Raw genomic sequence first — 22,618 nt, 5'->3', positions numbered from 1 at the left:
CCGCACACGCGACTGTTTTTTTCTTTTTTTTCCTCAGGCGTTTGCGCTCTTCTCTGAGAGTGTTGCGCCATCTGTGCCCAATACGTTTTCCTTGCCAGATTAAGTAATGCTATAAAGAACACAACACCCTTTTATCTTTAACAGTACTTTAATTAATTACAAAACTTGGTACTGCGCATGACAACAGCGAATACAAAAGCGATCCATGCTGTTTCGAAAACACTTTCCAATTGTATTTCTATCAATACACACAATGACGTATTATGAAAATCGATATTTTAGAAGTTGAGAACTCCACGACAAACAGAAAGGAATCTTCAAATAAAGATAGAACTATGAATATATTTTAACCAAAATCCCATGTACCATCATTATCACAGCATCTGTCGAAAACAACAACAGTGATGAAGTAAATTATATTAATTATCAATCATCCGACTTTTTACATCTTTAAAGTTCGTGAATTCATGCGTGTTTTCTTATAGCAGAGCCACATTGGGCTATCTGCTAAGCCCACCGAAGGGAATCGAACACCTGATTTTAGCGTTGTAATCCGTAGACTTACCGCTGGACTAGCAGGTGGCACCGTTAATTCATTAAACCTAAAAGTATATTATTTACTTCGCTATTCAACGCTAAAATTAGGGGCTCGACTCCCCTCGATGGGTTCCGCAAATAGCTCGATGTAGCTTTGCTACAAGAAGAAACACACACACACACTTCGCTATTCACCTGAGCTGCACACATTCCTCACTTAAATAATTGTCCGAAATTTCTGGTATTATCATTGTTCTACCCTATTTTATTTAAATAATCACTCTATTAATCAGGTCTTCATCACTCATTAAATTCATTAATCTCTGTAGTTTCATCAGTTCTCAAACCTTCATTTAACTAAATACTATCTGTTGTAGTTGTGTCAGTTCTCTACCTTTACTTATTTAATACCTTGTTTTCCACCTTTATTGTCTTTTGTAGTTTCAGCAGTGTTCAACCTTTTCTACTCATTATATCAGCCAAGTTTTGACGTTTCTTCAGATCTACACGTCTTAAGATTTGTAGTTTTACCAATTCTGCTTACACCTTTTGTACGTACAAATCATTCAACCTTCGTATATACGTTAGACCTACGTCTTTTATTTTTAACATATTAATCACCCGAATTCTTTAAACTAATCGTACGATTTTTATACTTTCATTATTTGCCCGCTTTATTTAACTACTAAAGTGTTTTCGTATATTTGTCATCTGTAGTTTAGCAGTTTTGTCACTTTACCCTTTTCTTACTTAACTTTAATCACCCAGAGTTATTTTTTAGTTTAGGTTTAAAATACCTTGAAGCAGATTTATAGCATCTTCCGGTAATTGATGTTACATTTATTTCAGTTTTAAGGTAACTTATGGTAATAATATTGTAGTTGTTGTTTTTTTTAGAAACATCTTCTATTACTTATCTGTTGAGATTTGATTTAGAATTGTTCCGTCGTCTCTCCAAGTCACTGGGCTCGGCTTAACCAGGTGGTTAAGGCACTCAGCTCGAAATCCGAAGGCTCGAATCCCCGTTACACCAAACATCCTCGCCCTTTCAGCCGTGGGGGCGTTAATATGTGACGGTCAATCCCACTATTCGTTGGTAAAAGAGTAGCCCAAAAGTTGGCAGTAGATGGTGATGACTAGTTGCCTTCCCTCTAGTCTTACACAGTCAAATTAGGGATGGCTAGCGCAGATAGTCCTCGTGTAGCTTTGCGCAAAATTCAAAACAAACAAAGAATCCACGTCACCGAATGGTGACGTAGTGAAATTTCCGAGTGCATAAAAGTAGAGAATTTATTTGTTGGTATTTAATATGTGAAACGTTTAATTCTGTTATTCTTGGACAATATAAAATAGTCTTTTACTAGAAAACTCTATGGTCCGTTCTGGAATTTCGCGCAAAGCTACAGAAGATCTTAACAAAAATGCATGATCATTCTTACTTTTGAACTGATAGGCCAGAGAGAAAGTATCTTGTCAAAAGCGCCCGATAGCAACTACTGGGCTACTTTTGTCTGAGTAAATAATTGGAATTGACTCTCACTCTTGAGAACATTCCACAGATAATATGTAGGGAGTGCGTTTTTGTGGCACTAATTCCCACTAAGAGCACGATAAACATCACGATACACGAGGCCCCTCGTCATATGAAACACAATGGCATATTTTTTATTTATTTAACTTCTATAATAATTTCATTAAAAGTTTCAGTACTCCCATGGAAACGTAAATATAGGCGACTTTTATGAACTGAGAGCATTACTGGTTTAGTTATATTTTCTATGGAAAGATGGCAGTAGAGTTGGATTAAAGACGTCTTGAAAGTTTTTCGATCTTTAAACACAGATGTTTACTTTCAAAATTTTACATTATTGCTATTATAACCTTTACAGTTGTTTAAACTAAAGTACTAAGATATTTCATTGCAGCTAAACTTTAAAAATAATTTTAAAAATTGTTAGATAAATAGTTCAGCGTCTGGATGGTTTCAACTCGTACGTATTAACTGGATAATTGACACAAGGAAAATTCGAGACAATTTCTTTGGTCGTGTCGAATCATTGTTGGATGTCTCGTTAGAGTAATTTACATGAGTATAAAGGTTAGAGCAGCCCTATAGATATTTAATGTTTAGTTGATTCACACAAATTATAAAGGTTAGACTAATCGTATAGATGTTTCATAATTATTTGTTGCACATTAAGTATGAAGGTTGAACCAATTCTACAGTTATTTCATGGTTACTTGACATTAAGTCAACAGTTAGAGTTATGTTTATAGATCATCAAAATAAACAGCACAGTATTTTCAGGAAAGGTTCTGATTACATAGATATACAGGGATAAAAGTTAAAGTTACAATAAAAATGGATGCTCAAAAACTGGCAAGAAGAATATAAAAGGAAACCTAAACCCATGACAAGTATTCACGACTATTTTAACCTGTTGACTGCCAAGTATTTCAGCTGCTACGGCAACTCTGAACCAAGTTCAAAATACGACTCTAATAACCATTTTGTAACCATTTTCGTGACGCCATTTTGGATCGAAAGTGAAACAATATGTAAGTAGGTCAAACGCATGTATGGTGCTGACATCTAGCGTTGAAGTTAGGTATTATTGAGAACGAATTAACTCGTCCGTGGCACTGTGTTACCGATCGGCTTGAACGAGTTATCTCGTCTACGGCACTGAACAGGTTAAAGGTTCTGGTTACATAGATATACAGGGATAAAAGTTAAAGTTGCAATAAAAATAGATGCTGAAAAACTGGTAAGAATATAAAAGGAAACCTAAACCCACGACAAGTATTCACGGCTATTTTAAATTTTGTAAAATGTTATAAAAGACACTTAATAGTACATAAATATGAATAAAAACAAACTTTATTCTGCAAAACTATTGTACAGAGAGCTATGCCAGAAAGAATGACAACTACACTTAAGCACAAAGAATGCAGTAAATTAATTCTTTCATATTACATACAGTTAAAGCTATTTTGTAAAGGAAATAGCATCATAGAAATGATGTAACCATGAGAACTAGAATAAATAAGATTTAACATAACATTTAAAACATTCTATGCCTTAAAATCCTAATAGCTTACTCCTAACTACTCAAGAATGACATTAATAAGGATAAAGAAAATGTAATAAGTAAACTGATTTGTTTCTTTTCACAGTTCCATTTCTTACAACCAGAAGAAATATTTGTTGTAAAATATGAAAAAAGAAATGATACAAATATTTTCCACCATTTGATTATATAAAAGTCGAAAGAAAATGATACAAAAGAATGTAGAAATAAAAAAACAACTTCATAATTGCTTACTTTGTGACTAGAATTAACTAATTAGATAAGAAACTATTTTCCAATATGATGGTGCCTTTACTAGATACGAATACAAGTTGTGTTAAAAACAGATTTGAAATAGTGCACTTTCAATAAACGTTTTCCTTTCAGTTTGATGCAAAATGAAGATGAAACTCCTCAGCACTTGTCACTTACGCTCCTAGAAAAATAGAATAAAAAATAGTTATTCTGTATTCAAAAACAAATGAACATAAAACTTTAAAAATATTGAAAAATATAATTTTTGATCACGTTACTTTTTAATGCATATATATCACTTATAAACTAATGTGAATCATCGTGTTTGTACTCATCACAACTGACAGTATTTGTGTCCATTCAGTCAACTTAGATTTAGGTTAGCATTATGACAATACTAAGCTACCAATGTTAGAACCCAATTAGCACTTTACGAACATGTAAGAGATAACCAATCAATATTACCAGCCACTATAAGTAACTGGAATGACTTGGAATTTTATAATTCATCCACAACTGGACGTGTAGTGTGTGTTCAGTGACACTGCTTCTCAAATTTGGGATGTTTGGTCTAACTCTGACACAAAAGTAATTAAGCACAAGAATTAATAAAAGTAAACAAAAAATACAATTATATTAAATACTAGTTTACAAAATAGAAATTGTATTATTATCTAATTTTAAAGAAAAATTATGTATGTGTAGATAATACTTAATTTCATTCAGAAGAATAACAGTGGTCACTTCGCCTATATGAGGTTATCTACCTCCACGACATCTAAAGGCAACCTGTTCCAAAAGCCAATCACCTTGTCTTTGCTGAAAATTACTCCTATTCTGCCAAAATTTATATTTTTGTCCTCTAGTCCTAACGTTCTTACTGTTAAGTGTGATGATGACAGAACCACCAGTTCCCTTTACAATCTTAAACATTTCAATTAAATCCCTTCTAACACTTTTTTTTCCCCAAGAGAAAATTTCTTCTTGTATGACAATCTCTCCCTAACAGGCACCATTCTTAGCTCTCCCTACCAGGCACCATTCTTAGCTCTCCCTACCAGGCACCATTCTTAGCTCTCCCTACCAGGCACCATTTTTAGCTCTCCTTTCCAACACATTTCAATATCCTTCCTAAGGTAAAGAACCCAAGATTGAACACAATACCCCAAATGCAGACTGACAAATGATCTGTACAACTAAACTGTAAACCCTTTAGACTTGTATTCAATATTTTTGTAGGTACAATTTAAAATCATACTTGCCTTACAACCAGCAACAGTATACTGCTTGTATGGTTTTAGAGACTGATCAACCACTACACCAAGATCCCTTCCTTTCATTAAACTGTTAAGATTATTCCCATCCAAATTGTATGTATAATTTTAAATAAGATACCCACATGCATTATCTTGCATTTATTATACTTTAAACCAATATTCAACTTATTTGCCCAACTCACTAAATGACCTGAATCTTTTTGCAAATCAGCAACATCTTCACATCTGGAAACACCCAAGACCTCAACTTAAGTAATTTATTGACCATTTCTTCATCTATATCACTGATATAAATTAGAAAGCAAAAGTCCTAAGACTGTCCTCTGAAGTACCCCACTTGTGATGTCAATACAGTTTGACTTAACTCTATATAGAACAACCCTCTGCTTTCTTCCATTCAGCCATTCTTCTACCCCCAACATCATTAGAGATAATTGTTTTATATGACTTTTACATGGCACCTTTTCTAATGCTTTCTGAAAATCAAATACACCAAATCTACATCCTTACTCTCATTTACATAAGCAGCAACATTTTCATAGAATTTCAAAAGATTTGTAAGGCAATATTTTCCCTTAGTGAAACCATATTGACCATTTAATAAAACTAGAAACTTTGTTAAAACACTTTACAAAGCATCTCTTAACAGACTTTGGAAAAGTTTTTCCAGAAATGATGTAAGACTAATAGGCCTATAATCACTGGGACAATTTTTATCACCTCCCTTGAAAAGAGGAGTTACATTACCTAACTTCCAATTCTCTGGTACTTGCCCCCTGTTCATGGACTTAGTAAAAGTAGCAGCAAGTGACTCACATATCCAATCCTTAACCTCCTTCAAAACCCTTGAGAAAATTATATCTTCTCCAGGATACTTATTTTTAAACTTCCTAGTGTTTTCCTAACAAACTCAGAATTAATGTAACTTTCTTGTCCAACCTTGTTCCTATCTATCAAGATAATGAATGCAGAGATGCCAACTATTTCAAATGACTGAGCATAATGATTGTAGACAGAGCCCTTTCACAGTTTTAGTCCTTTTAGATTTGCCTAAAACAAGACAATCTGGTGAATGAGGCCTTGGTGTTTCTATGCCGCTTAGAAAATGAGAAATACCCATTTACATGAGCACTGATTGGCTGACAAGCACTGATGACATAACTCTGGATTCCCCCACGTACCCAGTATGGAGAAGCATCACACTCAAACTATTGGTAGACGTCGGAGATACAAATATTTTTTATTATTTCAAGCACAAACATAATTATCGCAAGTAGCTATTTGGACTATGTCTTTTAGTTATTATCAAAATTTATTTGTATCCCACTAGAAATTTTCTTTTCACCCCTTTCAAGCCCTGGGGGAACAATTTATCACTTTATTGTATAGGCCTATATAATATATAATAATTTGGGAGTTGCAACAAGTCGTAATATTTGTCTGTATGAGCGTATAGTCGTAACGTATACACCAAAATCATAATGATTACGCTCAAATCGTAATGGTTGGCATCTCTGGGAATGTTGTTTAAACCTTCATTACTAAAAAATGAAATAACAGCCTTTGTTAAGGTTTTACCTATTAAGTAGCAGCCTTTATTAGGAAGGTCTTGCCCATTAAATAACAACAAAACCTTTGTTGAGGTCTTACCCGTTAAATAACAACACAACCTTTGTTAAGGTCTTACTTGTTACATAACACAACCTTTGTTAAGGTCTTACCTGTTACATAACACAACCTTTGTTAAGGTCTTACTTGTTACATAACACAACCTTTGTTAAGGTCTTACCCGTTAAATAACAACACAACCTTTGTTAAGGTCTTACCCATTAAATAACAACACAACCTTTGTTAAGGTCTTACCCGTTAAATAACAACACAACCTTTGTTAAGGTATTACCCGTTAAATAACAACACAACCTTTGTTAAGGTCTTACCCGTTAAATAACAACACAACCTTTGTTAAGGTCTTACTTGTTACATAACACAACCTTTGTTAAGGTCTTACCCGTTAAATAACAACACAACCTTTGTTAAGGTCTTACCCGTTAAATAACAACACAACCTTTGTTAAGGTCTTACCCGTTAAATAACAACACAACCTTTGTTAAGGTCTTACCCGTTAAATAACAACACAACCTTTGTTAAGGTATTACCCGTTAAATAACAACACAACCTTTGTTAAGGTCTTACCCGTTAAATAACAACACAACCTTTGTTAAGGTCTTACCCGTTAAATAACAACACAACCTTTGTTAAGGTCTTACCCGTTAAATAACAACACAACCTTTGTTAAGGTATTACCCGTTAAATAACAACACAACCTTTGTTAAGGTATTACCCGTTAAATAACAACACAACCTTTGTTAAGGTCTTACTTGTTAAATAACAACACAACCTTTGTTAAGGTCTTACCCTTGTTAAATAACAACACAACCTTTGTTAAGGTCTTACCCGTTAAATAACAACACAACCTTTGTTAAGGTCTTACCCGTTAAATAACAACACAACCTTTGTTAAGGTCTTACCCGTTAAATAACAACACAACCTTTGTTAAGGTCTTACCCATTAAATAACAACACAACCTTTGTTAAGGTCTTACTTGTTACATAACACAGCCTTTGTTAAGCTCTTACCTGTGAAATAAGAACAAATCCTTTTTTAAGAAATTCTTACCTGTTAAATAATAACACAGCCTTTGTTCTCTTTAAATGGATTTTCTGACTGGCTGATTCCAGTTACTAGAATATCACCCTTCTGATGTTCCATACAATACTTGATTAATCTAAAATTCAATAAATCTATTCAGAAAATTTATGCAGTAAAAAACATACTTAGAAAAGTTATTATTTTTGCAAAATAAAACTGTCAGAACATTTGAAAATGAACAGATTGTGTGTACATCTTACACCATGAAAGAACAAGAACAAAATGGGACACAACTATAAAACATAAAACTTTTATCACGCCAACAATCTGGTGATGCTAATATTAAATTCCACAATATTCCACTGACTATAAAAATATGATACATCTGTTATAAATAGATCACATACAAAAACCATGGTAGTTATAACAACATCTAAAATACTACTGTCTGAACTACACAATATACAAACAAGCTTGTGTTTTCTTGTGTTAAAACCATATTGGGATCTTATGTCCACCAAGGTAAATCAGAACCCTGATTTTGAGAGTGGAAAATCCAAAAACTTACCACTGTCTCAAATCTAAGTAAAATTGAAATATTTTTGGTAAAACTTTTAGCCATCTTAGAAAACTAATAGTCAGGCCATTATGAATTTCTTTATTAATGAGTAATTAGAGCTGGTTAGTTAATGGTGTTAGAAAACTGATGGCTTCATTTCATCCTCAAACAATGGTAAATACAAGCAAAAAACAACAAAAACAGAACCTGTCACAGGGTGCTGCTAGATGGTTACCTTCCCTTTAGTCAGCTGTTCAAATTTACTGTCAGTGGCAGACAGCCTTAGTAACTTTCTCTTAACAAAGGCAGAGCAAGAAAAAAAACACCAAACTATAAAAATTGAAAAACATCATCCTATAAGGGAAAATGTATGGAGATCAAATGTAGTCCATAGAACTAATTTGATTATTAAGCTAAAATTAATTTCAATTAATTAATTATGTGACACCAATCAACAACACTCAACAGCACACCACCTGCAAGATTTTTAGTGTAAGGATCAGTAAAAATTTCACAGGTGGCAGGCCTACCCATATATCCATTACTTGCTAAATACAGGAACGTTTATGAAAGTGATCAGTGTATAAATAGGTTAAATGTGTTTCTACAACTGAACATAATTTAAGGTTTTAATTTTCAGAAAGCCACATTTGAGACTATCGGCAGAGCAGTACTGAAACCATTTTCTGACTGAGTATATTCATACATTTTATTATATATTGACATATAACCGTCAAAAATGACAGGGAAAGTACGGCCATCCCTATTCCATAGTATACCTTAATGTCACATTTCATGGCTAACTGAAATAAATAAATTTTGTGAAATCGATCTTGGCCAATAAAGATGCAGAAAAGTGCAGCTGAGACACTCGCATGTTGGAAAATTCTTTTGTGAGCCAATCAAAAATAAGGTAATTCATGAAATAAATTTGTGGCATGTTCATAGAATAATTATTGGTAATAAAGTTTGATTATCAACTATTAATGTATAAAAAAACCAGTGCATTTTTAAATGTTTACGGTAAATTTTGAGCACATGGCTCTAGGCTAAGTAATCCTAGTTCAGGGTATGAAATTGCTAGAACAAATAGGAAAAGGATCAGTCAGGAAGATATTGAACAATTTAGTTCAAGTGAAAAATCAATGAAATCGAAACAGGCTCACCAAAGAATATAATAAATAATTAATTCAAGGATAAAAACCATTGAAACAAACAGGAACATGCTCATCGTAGAATATACTGAACACTTTAGTTCAGGGTAAGAAATCATTGAAACAAATGGCAACAAGCACACCCAGGAAAATATATATATATTTATTATTTTTTATTTTTATTATATTATTAAGATGTATTTTACAGGAGTAAAAACCACTGAAACAAATAAGACGTCTCTCACCCACGAACAAACAAAACACTTTAGTTCAATGGATGAAATCACTGAAAAAAACCAGGAACAAACTTATCCTAGTATATGCTGATAACCTTAAACTAACCCTTTTACAACAGGCTCAGTATAATACATAAGTTCATCTACACATATGCACACATTAAGTATTTGCACTGTAACTTTTGATACACCATGTGTATATTAATGAAATCTGGCAGACTTTTAGTAAAGTTTACAAGTATTTTTATATAAAATATCAGATTTTTATTGAAATATTTTTATTAAAGATTTGTTACTAGTCTGAATGCAAAATGATTTTATGTTACGATAAAAAACTATTCTTTATCCCTCAAATCTCAAATCAAATTTGCATAGTCTCTAGAACCTCCTAAATACATTTAAAATGTTTATTTTCAGTAAGACTTTACATTTTATTCTAAGTACTTTATATGGGGTCTGTCATTTGACCAACCTCGTAACCATCATAAAAAAATTAAGAAATTTATATAAACTGATTTTTTCATACTAGGATGACTACATATCATAACATAAAAATACAACTGTTTACTTTAAGTAGCTTAAGTCTCATAAGCTATATATTACATATATTTATTATTTTTTATTATATTGACCTTCCAGTCATGCTTAGCTAACACAACATAACTTGCATTGATGAGGTGCACATGCACTCATCTTACGTATCCAGTAATATAAAACTGACCTTTAGTCTTTCCTGCTTTGGCTGTATTACTATTTAGAAATAAATTATTAAGCTTATTTTTCTGAAAATATAGAACAATAAATCAAGAAGTAAAGAAAAAAATTATCTCTTCTTGCTAGAACCTCTGAACTTAGTTGCTGCTGGACACAGGTTGCTAAGCCTTTTAAAATTTTGTATGTGCAGGATGTCAAAAACTTTTAGGTGTTATATATACAGTTAAATAACTAAAAATCATAAATAATTATATTAATACCATAGAATACCACTATAATTTATTAAGATTAGTAATTAAGATGAATTTAAATTTTTAAAAATATGAAACTTCAACTAAACTAAAGACACAACCTACCTCCTTGAAATCTTGGATCGAAAGAACATGGAAGCCTTTTCAGAGATTAAAATGGCTCAGAAAAAACACTGGAGAGACATTCTAAGCTGTTGATTGGTTATTAAAATGTCATATACTGAAGCAAGTGTATATAAGGGACCATTTTCAAAAATGGAAAGTTTGATTTAGTAAATAAACCATATCTCAGCAAAATAAAAAGATATGAGGCTCTTATTTTACATTCTAGCTTTATGGTATTAGTAATTTGAGTTTCTAATTTGTACAAAACTACAGACTTCGTATTTTGATACCACAAACATCTAATTTTAAACAGTGCTGCATTCAACATACCATGTGACTCACTAAAATCTATATTTAGATGTGTTCTTGTTTGTTTGTAATTAAGCACAAAGCTACACAATGGGCTGTGCTCTGCCCGCCATGAGTATTGAAACCCAGTTTCTAGTGGTGTGAGTCCAGAGACATACTGCTGTGCCACTAGTGGGCTAGATGTGTTCATTTAATATTTACTTTTAATTTAAAAATTAACTCGTATATAACATTAAAGTTTGAATTATAATCTACAATGCGATTCCAAACTTATTAATACAAATTCATAAAATAACAGTTCAATAAAATTTTGAATGCAAGTCAACAAATGCAATGGCATGGTCTTTGACCCATGATCCATCATAAAAGGGTTAAGGTAAGAAGCCACTGAAACAAATTGGAATAGGCTCACTCTATAAAATGCTAAGCACTTTAGTTTAGGGGAAAAAATAACAGAACAAACAAGGAACATACTTAGTACTGTAGTTGATGGAGAAATTAGCAAGTTAAACAGAAATAATCTCACTCTAGAAATATTGAGCAGTTACATCACAGCCTCAGACTGCTTTAATTCAACTACCAAACATAATTCCTCTAAACTTTGCCAATAAAAACCATTAGCTGCACTTTGACAAAAAATATACTCTTTGTTTCCATACATTAATATCAATCCTTTAAGTATTTTTACTGTCCTGTTTCAGCAAAAAATAAAATTATGTTTCCATACTTCTACTGAACTTGCACATTGTTATGATAGGATGGCGAGTCCATGCTCAGTATTGGTCAATACTTACAAAGTATTTGTCAAAAGCAGAATATCCTAGCCATGGTATGAAATTAATCATAAATGAACTAGGAAAATGAAAAATAAACTGGCTTTAACTCAAAATATTTATGTTCTAATAAAGAAAACAAGAAATAGTTTACTAAGAACAAAAAGGAGAAAACAGGGATAAATGCCTTAGATGTAAAGTTTAAACTGACTAATGGGTTACAAGATTTGCCATCATATAGTAAAACTAGAGATTAAGATGTCCATAAGGATTTAAAAAATTCTGCTGAATGATAATGTTAAAATTAGCAGCAGGGGCTTTTAAAGCATATTCAAGGGAAGTAAAATGTTAAAATGGAGACTGAACTTCACAAAATGCTGATGACAATGTTATGTTTGAAAAGTAAAAGATGGCCAAACTTAAATGTTCTCTTCTGGTTTTTCTAGTAATATTTCTAACTATACACATTTTATGAGGAGGCCATCTCCAAGTAAAAAGAACAAGAAATTAAACTCCATACTAATCAATTTCCAGGGTTGTCAATTAACAAATATCACTAATCACAGTGTTCTATCAGTGGACAGCAAGATGTCTGGGGACTGAAGAATGGCTAATGTTACTTCTATTTTAAAAAGGGACAATGAGAGTCATCACCATGGAAGATAAAAGGGATTTATTCTTAAATTTGTAGTAGGTAATATTACTGAGTCTTTTAAAAAGGGACAATGAGAGTCATCACCATGGAAGATAAAAGGGATTTATTCTTACATTTGTATTATTACTGAGTCTGATAAAAAAAAAACTTAAGAGATTTATTTAGTGAAATATGTCTTTAAAGAAAGCCAGCACACTCACTACATTTTCCCTACTAGTCTGTTAACTGGACAATGGGAAAGGTATGACATTAAACTTTTAGGTTTTCCAAAACTCTAATGACAAGGTAACACACAAAAGATTAGCAATGAAAATCACATCAGTAAGGGCTAGAAAAAAACATAATTAACTGAATTGTAATTTATGTGGTGGTTAGTTGGGAGAAAGTAAATGGTTATTATTAATGGAGTCTGATCAATTTGGACCCTTGTTAGCAGGATCAGTGCTTGGGTTTTTGCTTCGTTAATTATTTTACATTAATGATACTGAGAGGGACATTAAATTCTTCAGTATTCCTAGTTGTATTGAGGATGTTGAGAATGAGATACCAGTAAATGATTTGAATCAATTGGTAAGTTGAGCAAATATTCAACAAATTACCTTTTAGTAAGAACAAAACAATACAATATGGATTATGCATTTAATAGAAGTGGAGACAAACTTTAAAGACATAAAGGGACCTATTGTTCCATCTTGATCATTCAATCCACTGAACTTTAAAATAAAAATAAGACATATAAATCTAGCAGTTATCATTTAAATATTTATAAACCCTCCTCTTAAATTCTGCAAAGAAAAAAATATTGACATAGTGGTAAATAAATCATTTAAGCCATTGAGGAAATGCTCTGTTAACATAAGCAAAGGTAATAAAATTTAAAGATGTATTTACAGACATATTAATTAAAGTTAAATGAAGTAATTATCTCTATAATAATCACTTGGAAGGCCTTACTTGGAACAATAATCAGTTTTCAACTCCTTGTCTAAAATTTAAAAAAAGATTTTGACATGTTGAAAAAGAATTTTGCAGGGAAACTATGCAGTTGATCCTTGGGATGGAAGTTTTATGAGTAATTTTATTAAAGTACGGGTTATCTTAAACTTATTTTTTCTCAAACAATACAGTAAGAGGTAATATTATTAAAGCTTAGATCATTATCTATAGGATCAATAGGATAAAGTATTCTGATTGTTTTTAGAAATATTCTGAAGATAATAGGATTAGAAGACACAAATATGACTTGACATGCTCCAATTAAGTTTCATTTATATTTTCCTCAGAGTAGTAATCAATATTGGAATGAAATTTTGCCAGCACTAGTGGAGTCAGCACTTTACAGAAGTATAAGTTAAGACCTAACAATTTTCTGACAACTAATAAGTGGGTTTGAATTTTTACTTTACTAAAGATTAGGGGAGAATGTATAAGGGGATATTTTACTGATACATAGTACACTCAAAATGTGTAAAATATAAGGAAGCAAAACAAGGTAAGTATTAGGGTAAAGATCGCTTTCAAGTTTAAGAACTAAAACTAATGAATACAACTCTTAGCGAGTCTTAGTCTCAATAAATCATTTTCTAGGTTTGGTTTATATTTATATGCCCTCACTTTCCAGATTAAGGCACTGACAGAGAATCACTCAGTAATTAGTATTTAAATATTAACCTCATTATTATAATTTATTTTTATGACATAAGTGTACTTTATATCTCCTTATACAGAGCATAGTGTTAAGTTAATGAAGTTATTCTAACAGTAAGAAGCGAAATTTAAATTATCTTAAAGAAGTTTTAAAATTATGTTACAATTAACATACTCTTCACATGCTTGAGAAACATTCACTCTCTGGATATTGGCTTCTTGACGCAGCTGCATAACTTGGGTTTTCATAGCTTGAACTTGAGACATGGTTTCTACAAATTAGTATACAACTTAATAAATGCAAAGAATTTAAATCTTCAGATTCTCTAAACAAAGTGAAATACAGGCTTCAGTAAATAACTCTTCAATGTTTACTACATTCAACTTAAGCAATTTTGCTTCTAATCTCTTCTGTCTCTTCTTTCCTTTCCCGTTATTGAGTTCAATTGATATCCTCGGGTAACTAAAGTACAACTGTATCGAATAGGATACATCAGCTCGTGGTATCTATGGGAAACTAATCGAACGAAGTGTTAAATTTGGGCGTTGTTAATTGATTTTGCAAACTGCAGAATACAGAATATCTTGAATTTAAATTTAATATATAAATAATTTAAAAAGATAACAGTTACATTTCATCCATGATTTTAAAAAAAGTATTCACTATTGTAAAAGGATATAACATATATATATATATTTAATTTCAATGTTACTTACCCAAATATTACGAATTACTTTAATGAACTTTTAATTCCTTTTCAATCACCAACAGAGTAACCTAAAATAATTTAGGTATTTGACTAATGTTAGAGTTTATGCCTAAATTATTATTTCAATTTATAGATCGGACCTAGTATTTAATTATTACAGGTATATATAAATGTACATGTATATAATCGTATGAATAACTAATGATAAAAATGTTTCTGATATGGTTGAAAACTTAAGACTTGTCCCCCGCTGTTACGGCGGTAAGTCTATGGATTTACAACGCTAAAATCAGAGGTTTGATTCTCCTCTGTGGACTTAGCAGATAGCCTGATGTGGCTTTGCCATAAGAAAAAGGCCCGGCATGGCCTAGCGCGTAAGGCGTGCGACTCGTAATCCGAGGGTCGCGGGTTCGCGCCCGCGTCGCGCTAAACATGCTCGCCCTCCCAGCCGTGGGGGTGTATAATGTGACGGTCAATCCCATTATTCGTTGTTAAAGAGTAGCCCAAGAGTTGGCGGTGGGTGGTGATGACTAGCTGCCTTCCCTCTAGTCTTACACTGCTAAATTAGGGACGGCTAGCACAGATAGCCCTCGAGTAGCTTTGTGCGAAATTTCCAAACAAACAAACATAAGAAAAAACACAAAACTTAGAACTACCTTTCAGTCGATTTTTTTATTTACTTCTCGCTAATATGCTTGTAAATATACATGATGTATATGATCATGGTTAATCATTGACACGGAATTTAGATGATGTTCTTTCGATTTATTTCTAATTAAAGCTTGGCTAACATCTTTATCGATATAATTCACGCATCCGGAAAAAATGAGACACATTAATTGTAAGTTTACCTTATATATACAGGCCACTTGAAATTTTATCTACACAAATAAATGTTTTTACTCGTAGATAGGGCCTGGCATGGCCTAGCGCGTTAAGGCGTGCGCTTCGTAATCTGAGGGTCGCGGGTTCGCGCCCGAGTCGCGCCAAACATGCTCGCCCTCCCAGCTGTGGGGAAGTTATAATGTGACAGTCAATCCCACTTTTCGTTGGTAAAAAAAGTAGCCCAAGAGTGGGTGGTGATGACTAGCTGCCTTCCCTCTAGTCTTACACTACTAAATTAGGGACGGCCAGCACAGATAGCCCTCGAGTAGCTTTGTGCGAAATTCCAAAACAAACAAACAAACAAAATACTCGTAGATAATATATAATCATGGATATATGTGTCCTGGAAAGCGACAAAAGCTGAAACTGAAAAAACAAATTTAATATAAATTCTATGTTTTTGTGGGGCAGTAAACTTTAAAGTGACATTATATACGTGTTTCGATGGTGCTATAAAGAGAATAATATAATGATAAATTCTCAAAGTTTCTGAAACTTTGTGTTCTGGTGAAAATTGTTATAGTCAATAAAATCCAAATAATTTAATTAATAATACTAGGTACTCCAAAAGTATATATAAATTTATTTTATTCGTAGTTATTAGCCAATCCTAGTTAGAAATAAAGATTACAGACATATAATACGATTAATCAAAATAATTATATGACGCACACACACACACACACACACATATATATATATATATAGTACACAATTTACCCGGTAGAGGGTCTTCACGAAACTCATTCCTTTTTTAACACGAGCTAGTGTTACTAAAATGAATTTGAGACATTCTATTTTAGTGTTATTATCACTCGTTTTATATTCATCATAGAAGTATCAAACTTTTCTGCTACTACTTCCACGAAATCTTAAAGCTTGTATGTTTTATTGTTATCATGAATCATAAAGACACTCCATCGTCTCAAACAGCTAATATTTTAATCGGTGTTACTGGTAGTGTTGCCGCTCTGAAGCTTCCTCTGCTTGTTCGTCAGTTACAAACAGTGACACTTCCAGAGTTTCCAGAACTGAGAATTAATCTACAGGTCGTTACTACAGAACGTGCCTTACACTTTTATCCTTTAGATGAAGTTAACACTTTAGTGAACGTGCTTCGAGACGAAGATGAATGGAGAACTTGGCAAAAAATGAGCGACCCAGTGCTGCATATTGAGCTGAGACGATGGGCCGATGCCCTTGTGATATCTCCTCTTGATGCTAACACCATGGCCAAAATAAGCAGTGGTATTTGTGACAATCTTTTAACGTGTATAGTGAGAGCATGGGATATGAAGAAACCACTGGTTTTTTGCCCTGCTATGAACACTCATATGTGGGATCACCCGATAACAATCATTCAAATTGAAAAACTGAAAGAACTTGGATACATAGAGGTGCCTTGTGTAGCCAAGAAGTTGGCATGTGGTGATACTGGTTATGGCGCTATGGCTGAAGTTCCAACAATTGTTGAAACTGTGGTGAATCATTTGCAGACTTTTATAAAATATAAAATAGATGAAATTGAAAATAGTGTATTACAAAAAGACTATAGTTAAACCTTAAATGTAATAGGTTGAAAGTAGTGTATTACAACAGTACAGAAAGCCTATACTACTATTAGAGGTTATAGTTAAACAAACAGGTTTGCCCAGTACTTTCTCAGTCCGTGTGACTAGTTTTATCAGTGGCAATATTTGAAGCATTTATTGAATAATTCAATTTTAATGGTATTTGGGAAGATAATATCTTCTATAAATATAATTTTTTAAAGCTTTGTTGTACACACAATTATTCTATAGAAATGCAGAATGTTTTGGCAATTACTACTTAAATGTTGAAACTAAATTAAAAGAACCTGTGAACAAAATTACATAGTTAATAAGCACATATTCTTCAAATATTTAATAAATCTCGGACATGAACATTTTTAGTATTTTTTTTTTTCTGATTGCATATGGGGAATGTGTTTTACATTGTGTAGTCATGGAAACTCAGTATCTGAATATTAAAATTAATTTTATAAAGTAACAGTGTTTAAGTAGAAATATTTAGCTATTGCAACATGGGATCAGAAGGTTGTGGTATTTATGTAGCATTCTGTATATTAATATATACATAAACTCATCAGTTTTTTCGTTGTATGTGCAAGATCAGTAGAATTATTTTATTTACCAAACCCTTCCCTGTTAACCATCACTTTAAAAATCTTACTGTTAAGATAAAAATAACTTTTAAATGCTTAGAGTGTTTAATGTATCAAGATATACATAATTTAAATTACAAAGCATTTATCTAAATCTACACATAGATGATCTAAACTGGCTGAACAGTTTTGAAGTTTACCTACATTTTTTAAAGAGCTATTGCAGTTTTAATTACATTAAAGTACAGAACAACATTTAAACCTTCTTCGGTCATCTTCAGGTTAACAAAGAGTTATCATTAATGAGCTCAGTTTTTATTGAAAATATGATGATGAAAATGTAACAGCTGTGTTTTATTATATGACACTTTAAGTAAACTAATAATTTGAAATTTTCAAACAAGTAGGTGATAAAAGTGACCTACAAAAAATGGAAAAAGTGATGCAGTTGAGGTTACTTGGAAAAAAACTACATGTTTCACTGGACTGTATTACAGTGTCTTATAAATGCATTGTATGGGACTGTAGTGGAGTGTTTCATAAACATATCGTACGGGACTGTAGTGGAGTGTTTCATAAACATATCGTACAGGACTGTAGTGGAGTGTTTCATAAACATATCGTACGGGACTGTAGTGGAGTGTTTCATATACATATCGTACGGACTGTAGTGGAGTGTTTCATAAACATATCGTACGGGACTGTAGTGGAGTGTTTCATAAACATATCGTACGGGACTGTAGTGGAGTGTTTCATAAACATATCGTACGGGACTGTAGTGGAGTGTTTCATAAACATATCGTACGGGACTGTAGTGGAGTGTTTCATAAACATATCTTACGGGACTGTAGTGGAGTGTTTCATAAACATATCGTACGGGACTGTAGTGGAGTGTTTCATATACATATCGAACGAGACTGTAGTGGAGTGTTTCATAAACATATCATACAAGACTGTAGTGGAGTGTTTCATGTACATATCTTACAAGACTGTAGTGGAGTGTTTTATAAACAAATGTTGTATGGGACTGTAGTGTAGTGTTTTAAGAATAATATTGTTATATATATTATAAAACACAATCTTAAAACAAGGGTCTTGTTGATGAATCAAGGCTGTCCCATCCAATTAAATTAAATATAAAACATTCAAAACAACATTTATCATTTGATTATTTTTCAAGTCATCCTTTAAACTCTTAATTTAATTTCACCCACAGTGTCTGAAGGCCAACAATCCTGTTAGAAAAACAAAAAAACTGTCTTAGCTGAAGATGACTCATGATCTGTGAATATTAATATTTGTGTTCCCTAGTGACCTGTAAATATTAATATTTGTGTTCTCATTATTAAATATAGATAAAGATGATGCACAAATACTATCAATTCATTTAATACATCAATCAGATTCTATAACTTTTTCAAGATAAGACAATATCTTAATTATTTCCTTGAATAACAACATATCCATCAAAGGTATCTTAGAATCCCTCCTCTGAGCCATATCCAACAATTCAATGACTTTTCTGAGGTAAAGAACCCAAGACTGAACATAATACTCCAAATGTAGCTTAACCAGAAACATAAAAATACATTATAACCTCTTTAGACGTGTATTTAATATTTCTGTAGATACAACCTAATATACTATTTGTTTTAATATTTCTGTAGATACAACCTAATATACTATTTGTTTTAATATTTCTGTAGATACAACCTAATATACTATTTGTTTTAATATTTCTGTAGATACAACCTAATATACTATTTGTTTTAATATTTCTGTAGATACAACCTAATGTACTATTTGTTTTAATATTTCTGTAGATACAACCTAATGTACTATTTGTTTTAATATTTCTGTAGATACAACCTAATATACTATTTGTTTTAATATTTCTGTAGATACAACCTAATATACTATTTGTTTTAATATTTCTGTAGATACAACCTAATATACTATTTGTTTTAATATTTCTGTAGATACAACCTAATATACTATTTGTTTTAATATTTACTGTTTTAATAGATACAACCTAATATACTATTTGTTTTAATATTTCTGTAGATACAACCTAATATACTATTTGTTTTAATGTTTCTGTAGATACAACCTAATATACTATTTGTTTTTCCACTAGAAACAACATGGATGTCTTATAGGACTGATCTTTTTCTTCCATCACAAATACACTCACAATTCAACTTATGACAACCCACATACATTATTTTAGATTTATTATAATCAAAACTCACCTGCCATCTATTTGACCAACTCACTAAATGATCTAAATATTTTTGAAAATCAGTAGCATCCTTTTCACAACTAGCAACACCCAACACCTTAATATCATCAGTAGATTTAAATAATCTATTGACTATTAACTGACCTATGTCAGTGATGTAAACCAGAAAGAGAAAATAATCCAAGACTAAGTCCTGAGATATCTCTCTTGGGACAGTAATCCAATTTGACTGTATTCCATTTATAATTACCCTCTAGTGTCTTCTATTTTAGTCAGTTTTTGTCATGTGAGCCAATTCATTACCCACATCTTGTCAAATGGTTTCTGAATATCCAGATACTTCAAATCCACAACCATATATTTATCTATATAAACAATAATTCCTTCAAAGGTCCCACTCTAGTGAAGTCATGCTGACTATCTTAGAAAATTCTAAACTTTGTTAGATGACTTTATAAACCATCTTTTGTAAGACTTTCCCACCACTGATGTAAGATTAATAAGCCTATAATTACATGAACAGTTAGTTACTTTCTAACCTTCTTTCCACGTACAGTGTTTTGGACACTTGCACAGTTTCTGTTTCTCTATTCACAGAAACATTTTTAACTTAATGTATAGGTCTTTCTTTACTCGCATTTCTGTTAATTTTGGAAAAAAAAAAAATTAAATAATTTCTGTAATTACAACAGTGAACACATTACTGACATATTCAAACCAGAAAAAATTTGTTTCTGGCATCTTTGAATTATAAGTACCAGTTTCTGTTATTTTTAATGTATAAGCACTGGTTTCCAACACATCTGCGCCAAAACCATCTGTTTCTGATATATTTGAACAGGAAAGACCAGTTTCCGACATATCTGGAACAGAAGCACGAGATCCTGACATACAAGCAGAAGCATCAATTGCTAGCATATCTAAACTAGAAACATCACTTTATGGCATATTTAAACTAAAAGAACCAATTTTTGACGTATCTGAGCCAGAAGCATTAGTTTCAGGCATAGTTAAACTAGAAGGGTGAGTTTCTGAGATACTGGAACCAGAAACAATAGGTTCAATGATAATGCAAGTTTTGTAGTTTACGTAAACTTGATAAATCGAACTTCAAATTGAATTAAATATTAGAGAAATTACTGAAGTAGAAAAATACAAAAATATTAGGTTCTGCAGTACTTGTTAACATGGATCGCTAAAGTTTTAACTAATTCATGCGCCAGAACCCACCATATCGAATTTCTAAGAAAAAAGCCGACAATTTAAAGTTATTGTTATGCGCACGTAGACCAATTCAAAAATTTCTAAAACACGACTTGCATACCTGATCATGTCAAAGAGGCTAGCCTCTAGACGGCTTGGACTATCGTTATAAGACTTCTCCAGCTTATTTGACTGGTCTGTGGGTATTCGCTTTTGATATATGTAGATTTTTTCTAAATGATAAACATATCATGCACGTACTTAAATACCTTTTAACTTCAATTTAATCCAGCAGATGACGCTACATATCAATAGACACACGACAATTCCTAAAGGTAAAAGTCAGATTTTAATATGAAGTTGGGATCGTGCTACAACAAGTAATGAAACAGAAATTAAATCCACAATTACAAATTTATACACTTACTTGTAAGCCAAAATAAGGGTTACATTTTATAAATTTATGATTGTGGTTTTTGGTTTGTTTTGGATTTCGCGCAAAGCTACCCAAGGGCTATCTGCGCTAGCCGTCCCTAATTTTGCGGTGTAAGACTAGAGCAGAGGTGGGCAAATTATTTTTCATAGTAGCCACAACTGTGGCTAATGAAAACACTGTTGGCCACAATATTAAAAATAACTGAAAGACGTTAGTTTAATCAAAATAATTTCATTTCAACTAACCTTCAAAGTGAAGATTGATGGGGGTTTCATCAACACGTTTCGTGAATTTTGGCTTAATATCTGTGCTCAATAAGCATCTTAGCTCTGCCTCTAAATATATATCAGTAAGTCGAGATCTATATTTAGACTTAAGAAAATCTAGCATAGAAAATGTTGACTCACACGTCCATGTAGATCCAAAAATGAAAATTAATTTTGAAATTGCTATCTTTAAATTTGGAAGGCTTTCATTTTTCAGAATAGTGAGCCACATCTTTCTGATAGAACATTTTTGTTTACCTTTTATGTGTTATACACTTTCCAGGATAAGCATCTTGTCTTCAAATCCACACTTTTCCAAATACAAAAAAGATGCAATTTCCTTACTGAAATTTCCTAACTCAAATTGAAATAGCACATGCAAAAATTCAAATATCAATTTCAAATTTTTAAATTCAAAGAAACATTATTCAAATTTTTGAGATACATATTTGATCCAGTTTACATATAGATCATCTTTAGCATCAGAGAAATCATAGTTCTTATTATTTTTTAGAAAATTATTCAACTTTGCAAAATG

At 32.1% G+C, this 22,618-nt stretch overlaps 2 protein-coding genes across 2 annotated transcripts; one reads left to right on the top strand and one right to left on the bottom strand.

Moving 5' to 3' along the window:
- Positions 1-3,400: 3,400 nt before the first annotated feature.
- Positions 3,401-14,670, bottom strand: LOC143248755 (guanine nucleotide-binding protein G(I)/G(S)/G(O) subunit gamma-12-like). The gene is made up of 3 exons (XM_076497438.1): positions 14,368-14,670; positions 7,817-7,925; positions 3,401-4,044 (listed from the first exon to the last, which is right to left on the bottom strand). The coding sequence occupies exons 1-2, from the start codon at positions 14,457-14,459 to the stop codon at positions 7,820-7,822; spliced, it is 198 nt and encodes a 65-aa protein (XP_076353553.1). The 5' UTR covers positions 14,460-14,670; the 3' UTR covers positions 3,401-4,044; positions 7,817-7,819.
- A 1,845-nt stretch (positions 14,671-16,515) lies between these two features.
- On the top strand, positions 16,516-17,929 carry Ppcdc (phosphopantothenoylcysteine decarboxylase). The gene has a single exon (XM_076497437.1). The coding sequence runs from the start codon at positions 16,687-16,689 to the stop codon at positions 17,344-17,346; it is 660 nt and encodes a 219-aa protein (XP_076353552.1). The 5' UTR covers positions 16,516-16,686; the 3' UTR covers positions 17,347-17,929.
- The last annotated feature ends 4,689 nt before the right edge of the window (positions 17,930-22,618 follow it).

The sequence above is a fragment of the Tachypleus tridentatus genome, chromosome 4 (genome assembly GCF_004210375.1).
Source record: "Tachypleus tridentatus isolate NWPU-2018 chromosome 4, ASM421037v1, whole genome shotgun sequence".
Classification (NCBI taxonomy): Eukaryota; Metazoa; Arthropoda; class Merostomata; order Xiphosura; family Limulidae; genus Tachypleus; species Tachypleus tridentatus.
The sequence above is the reverse complement of the archived record's forward strand: the minus strand, read 5'-3'. Positions and strand labels throughout refer to the sequence as shown.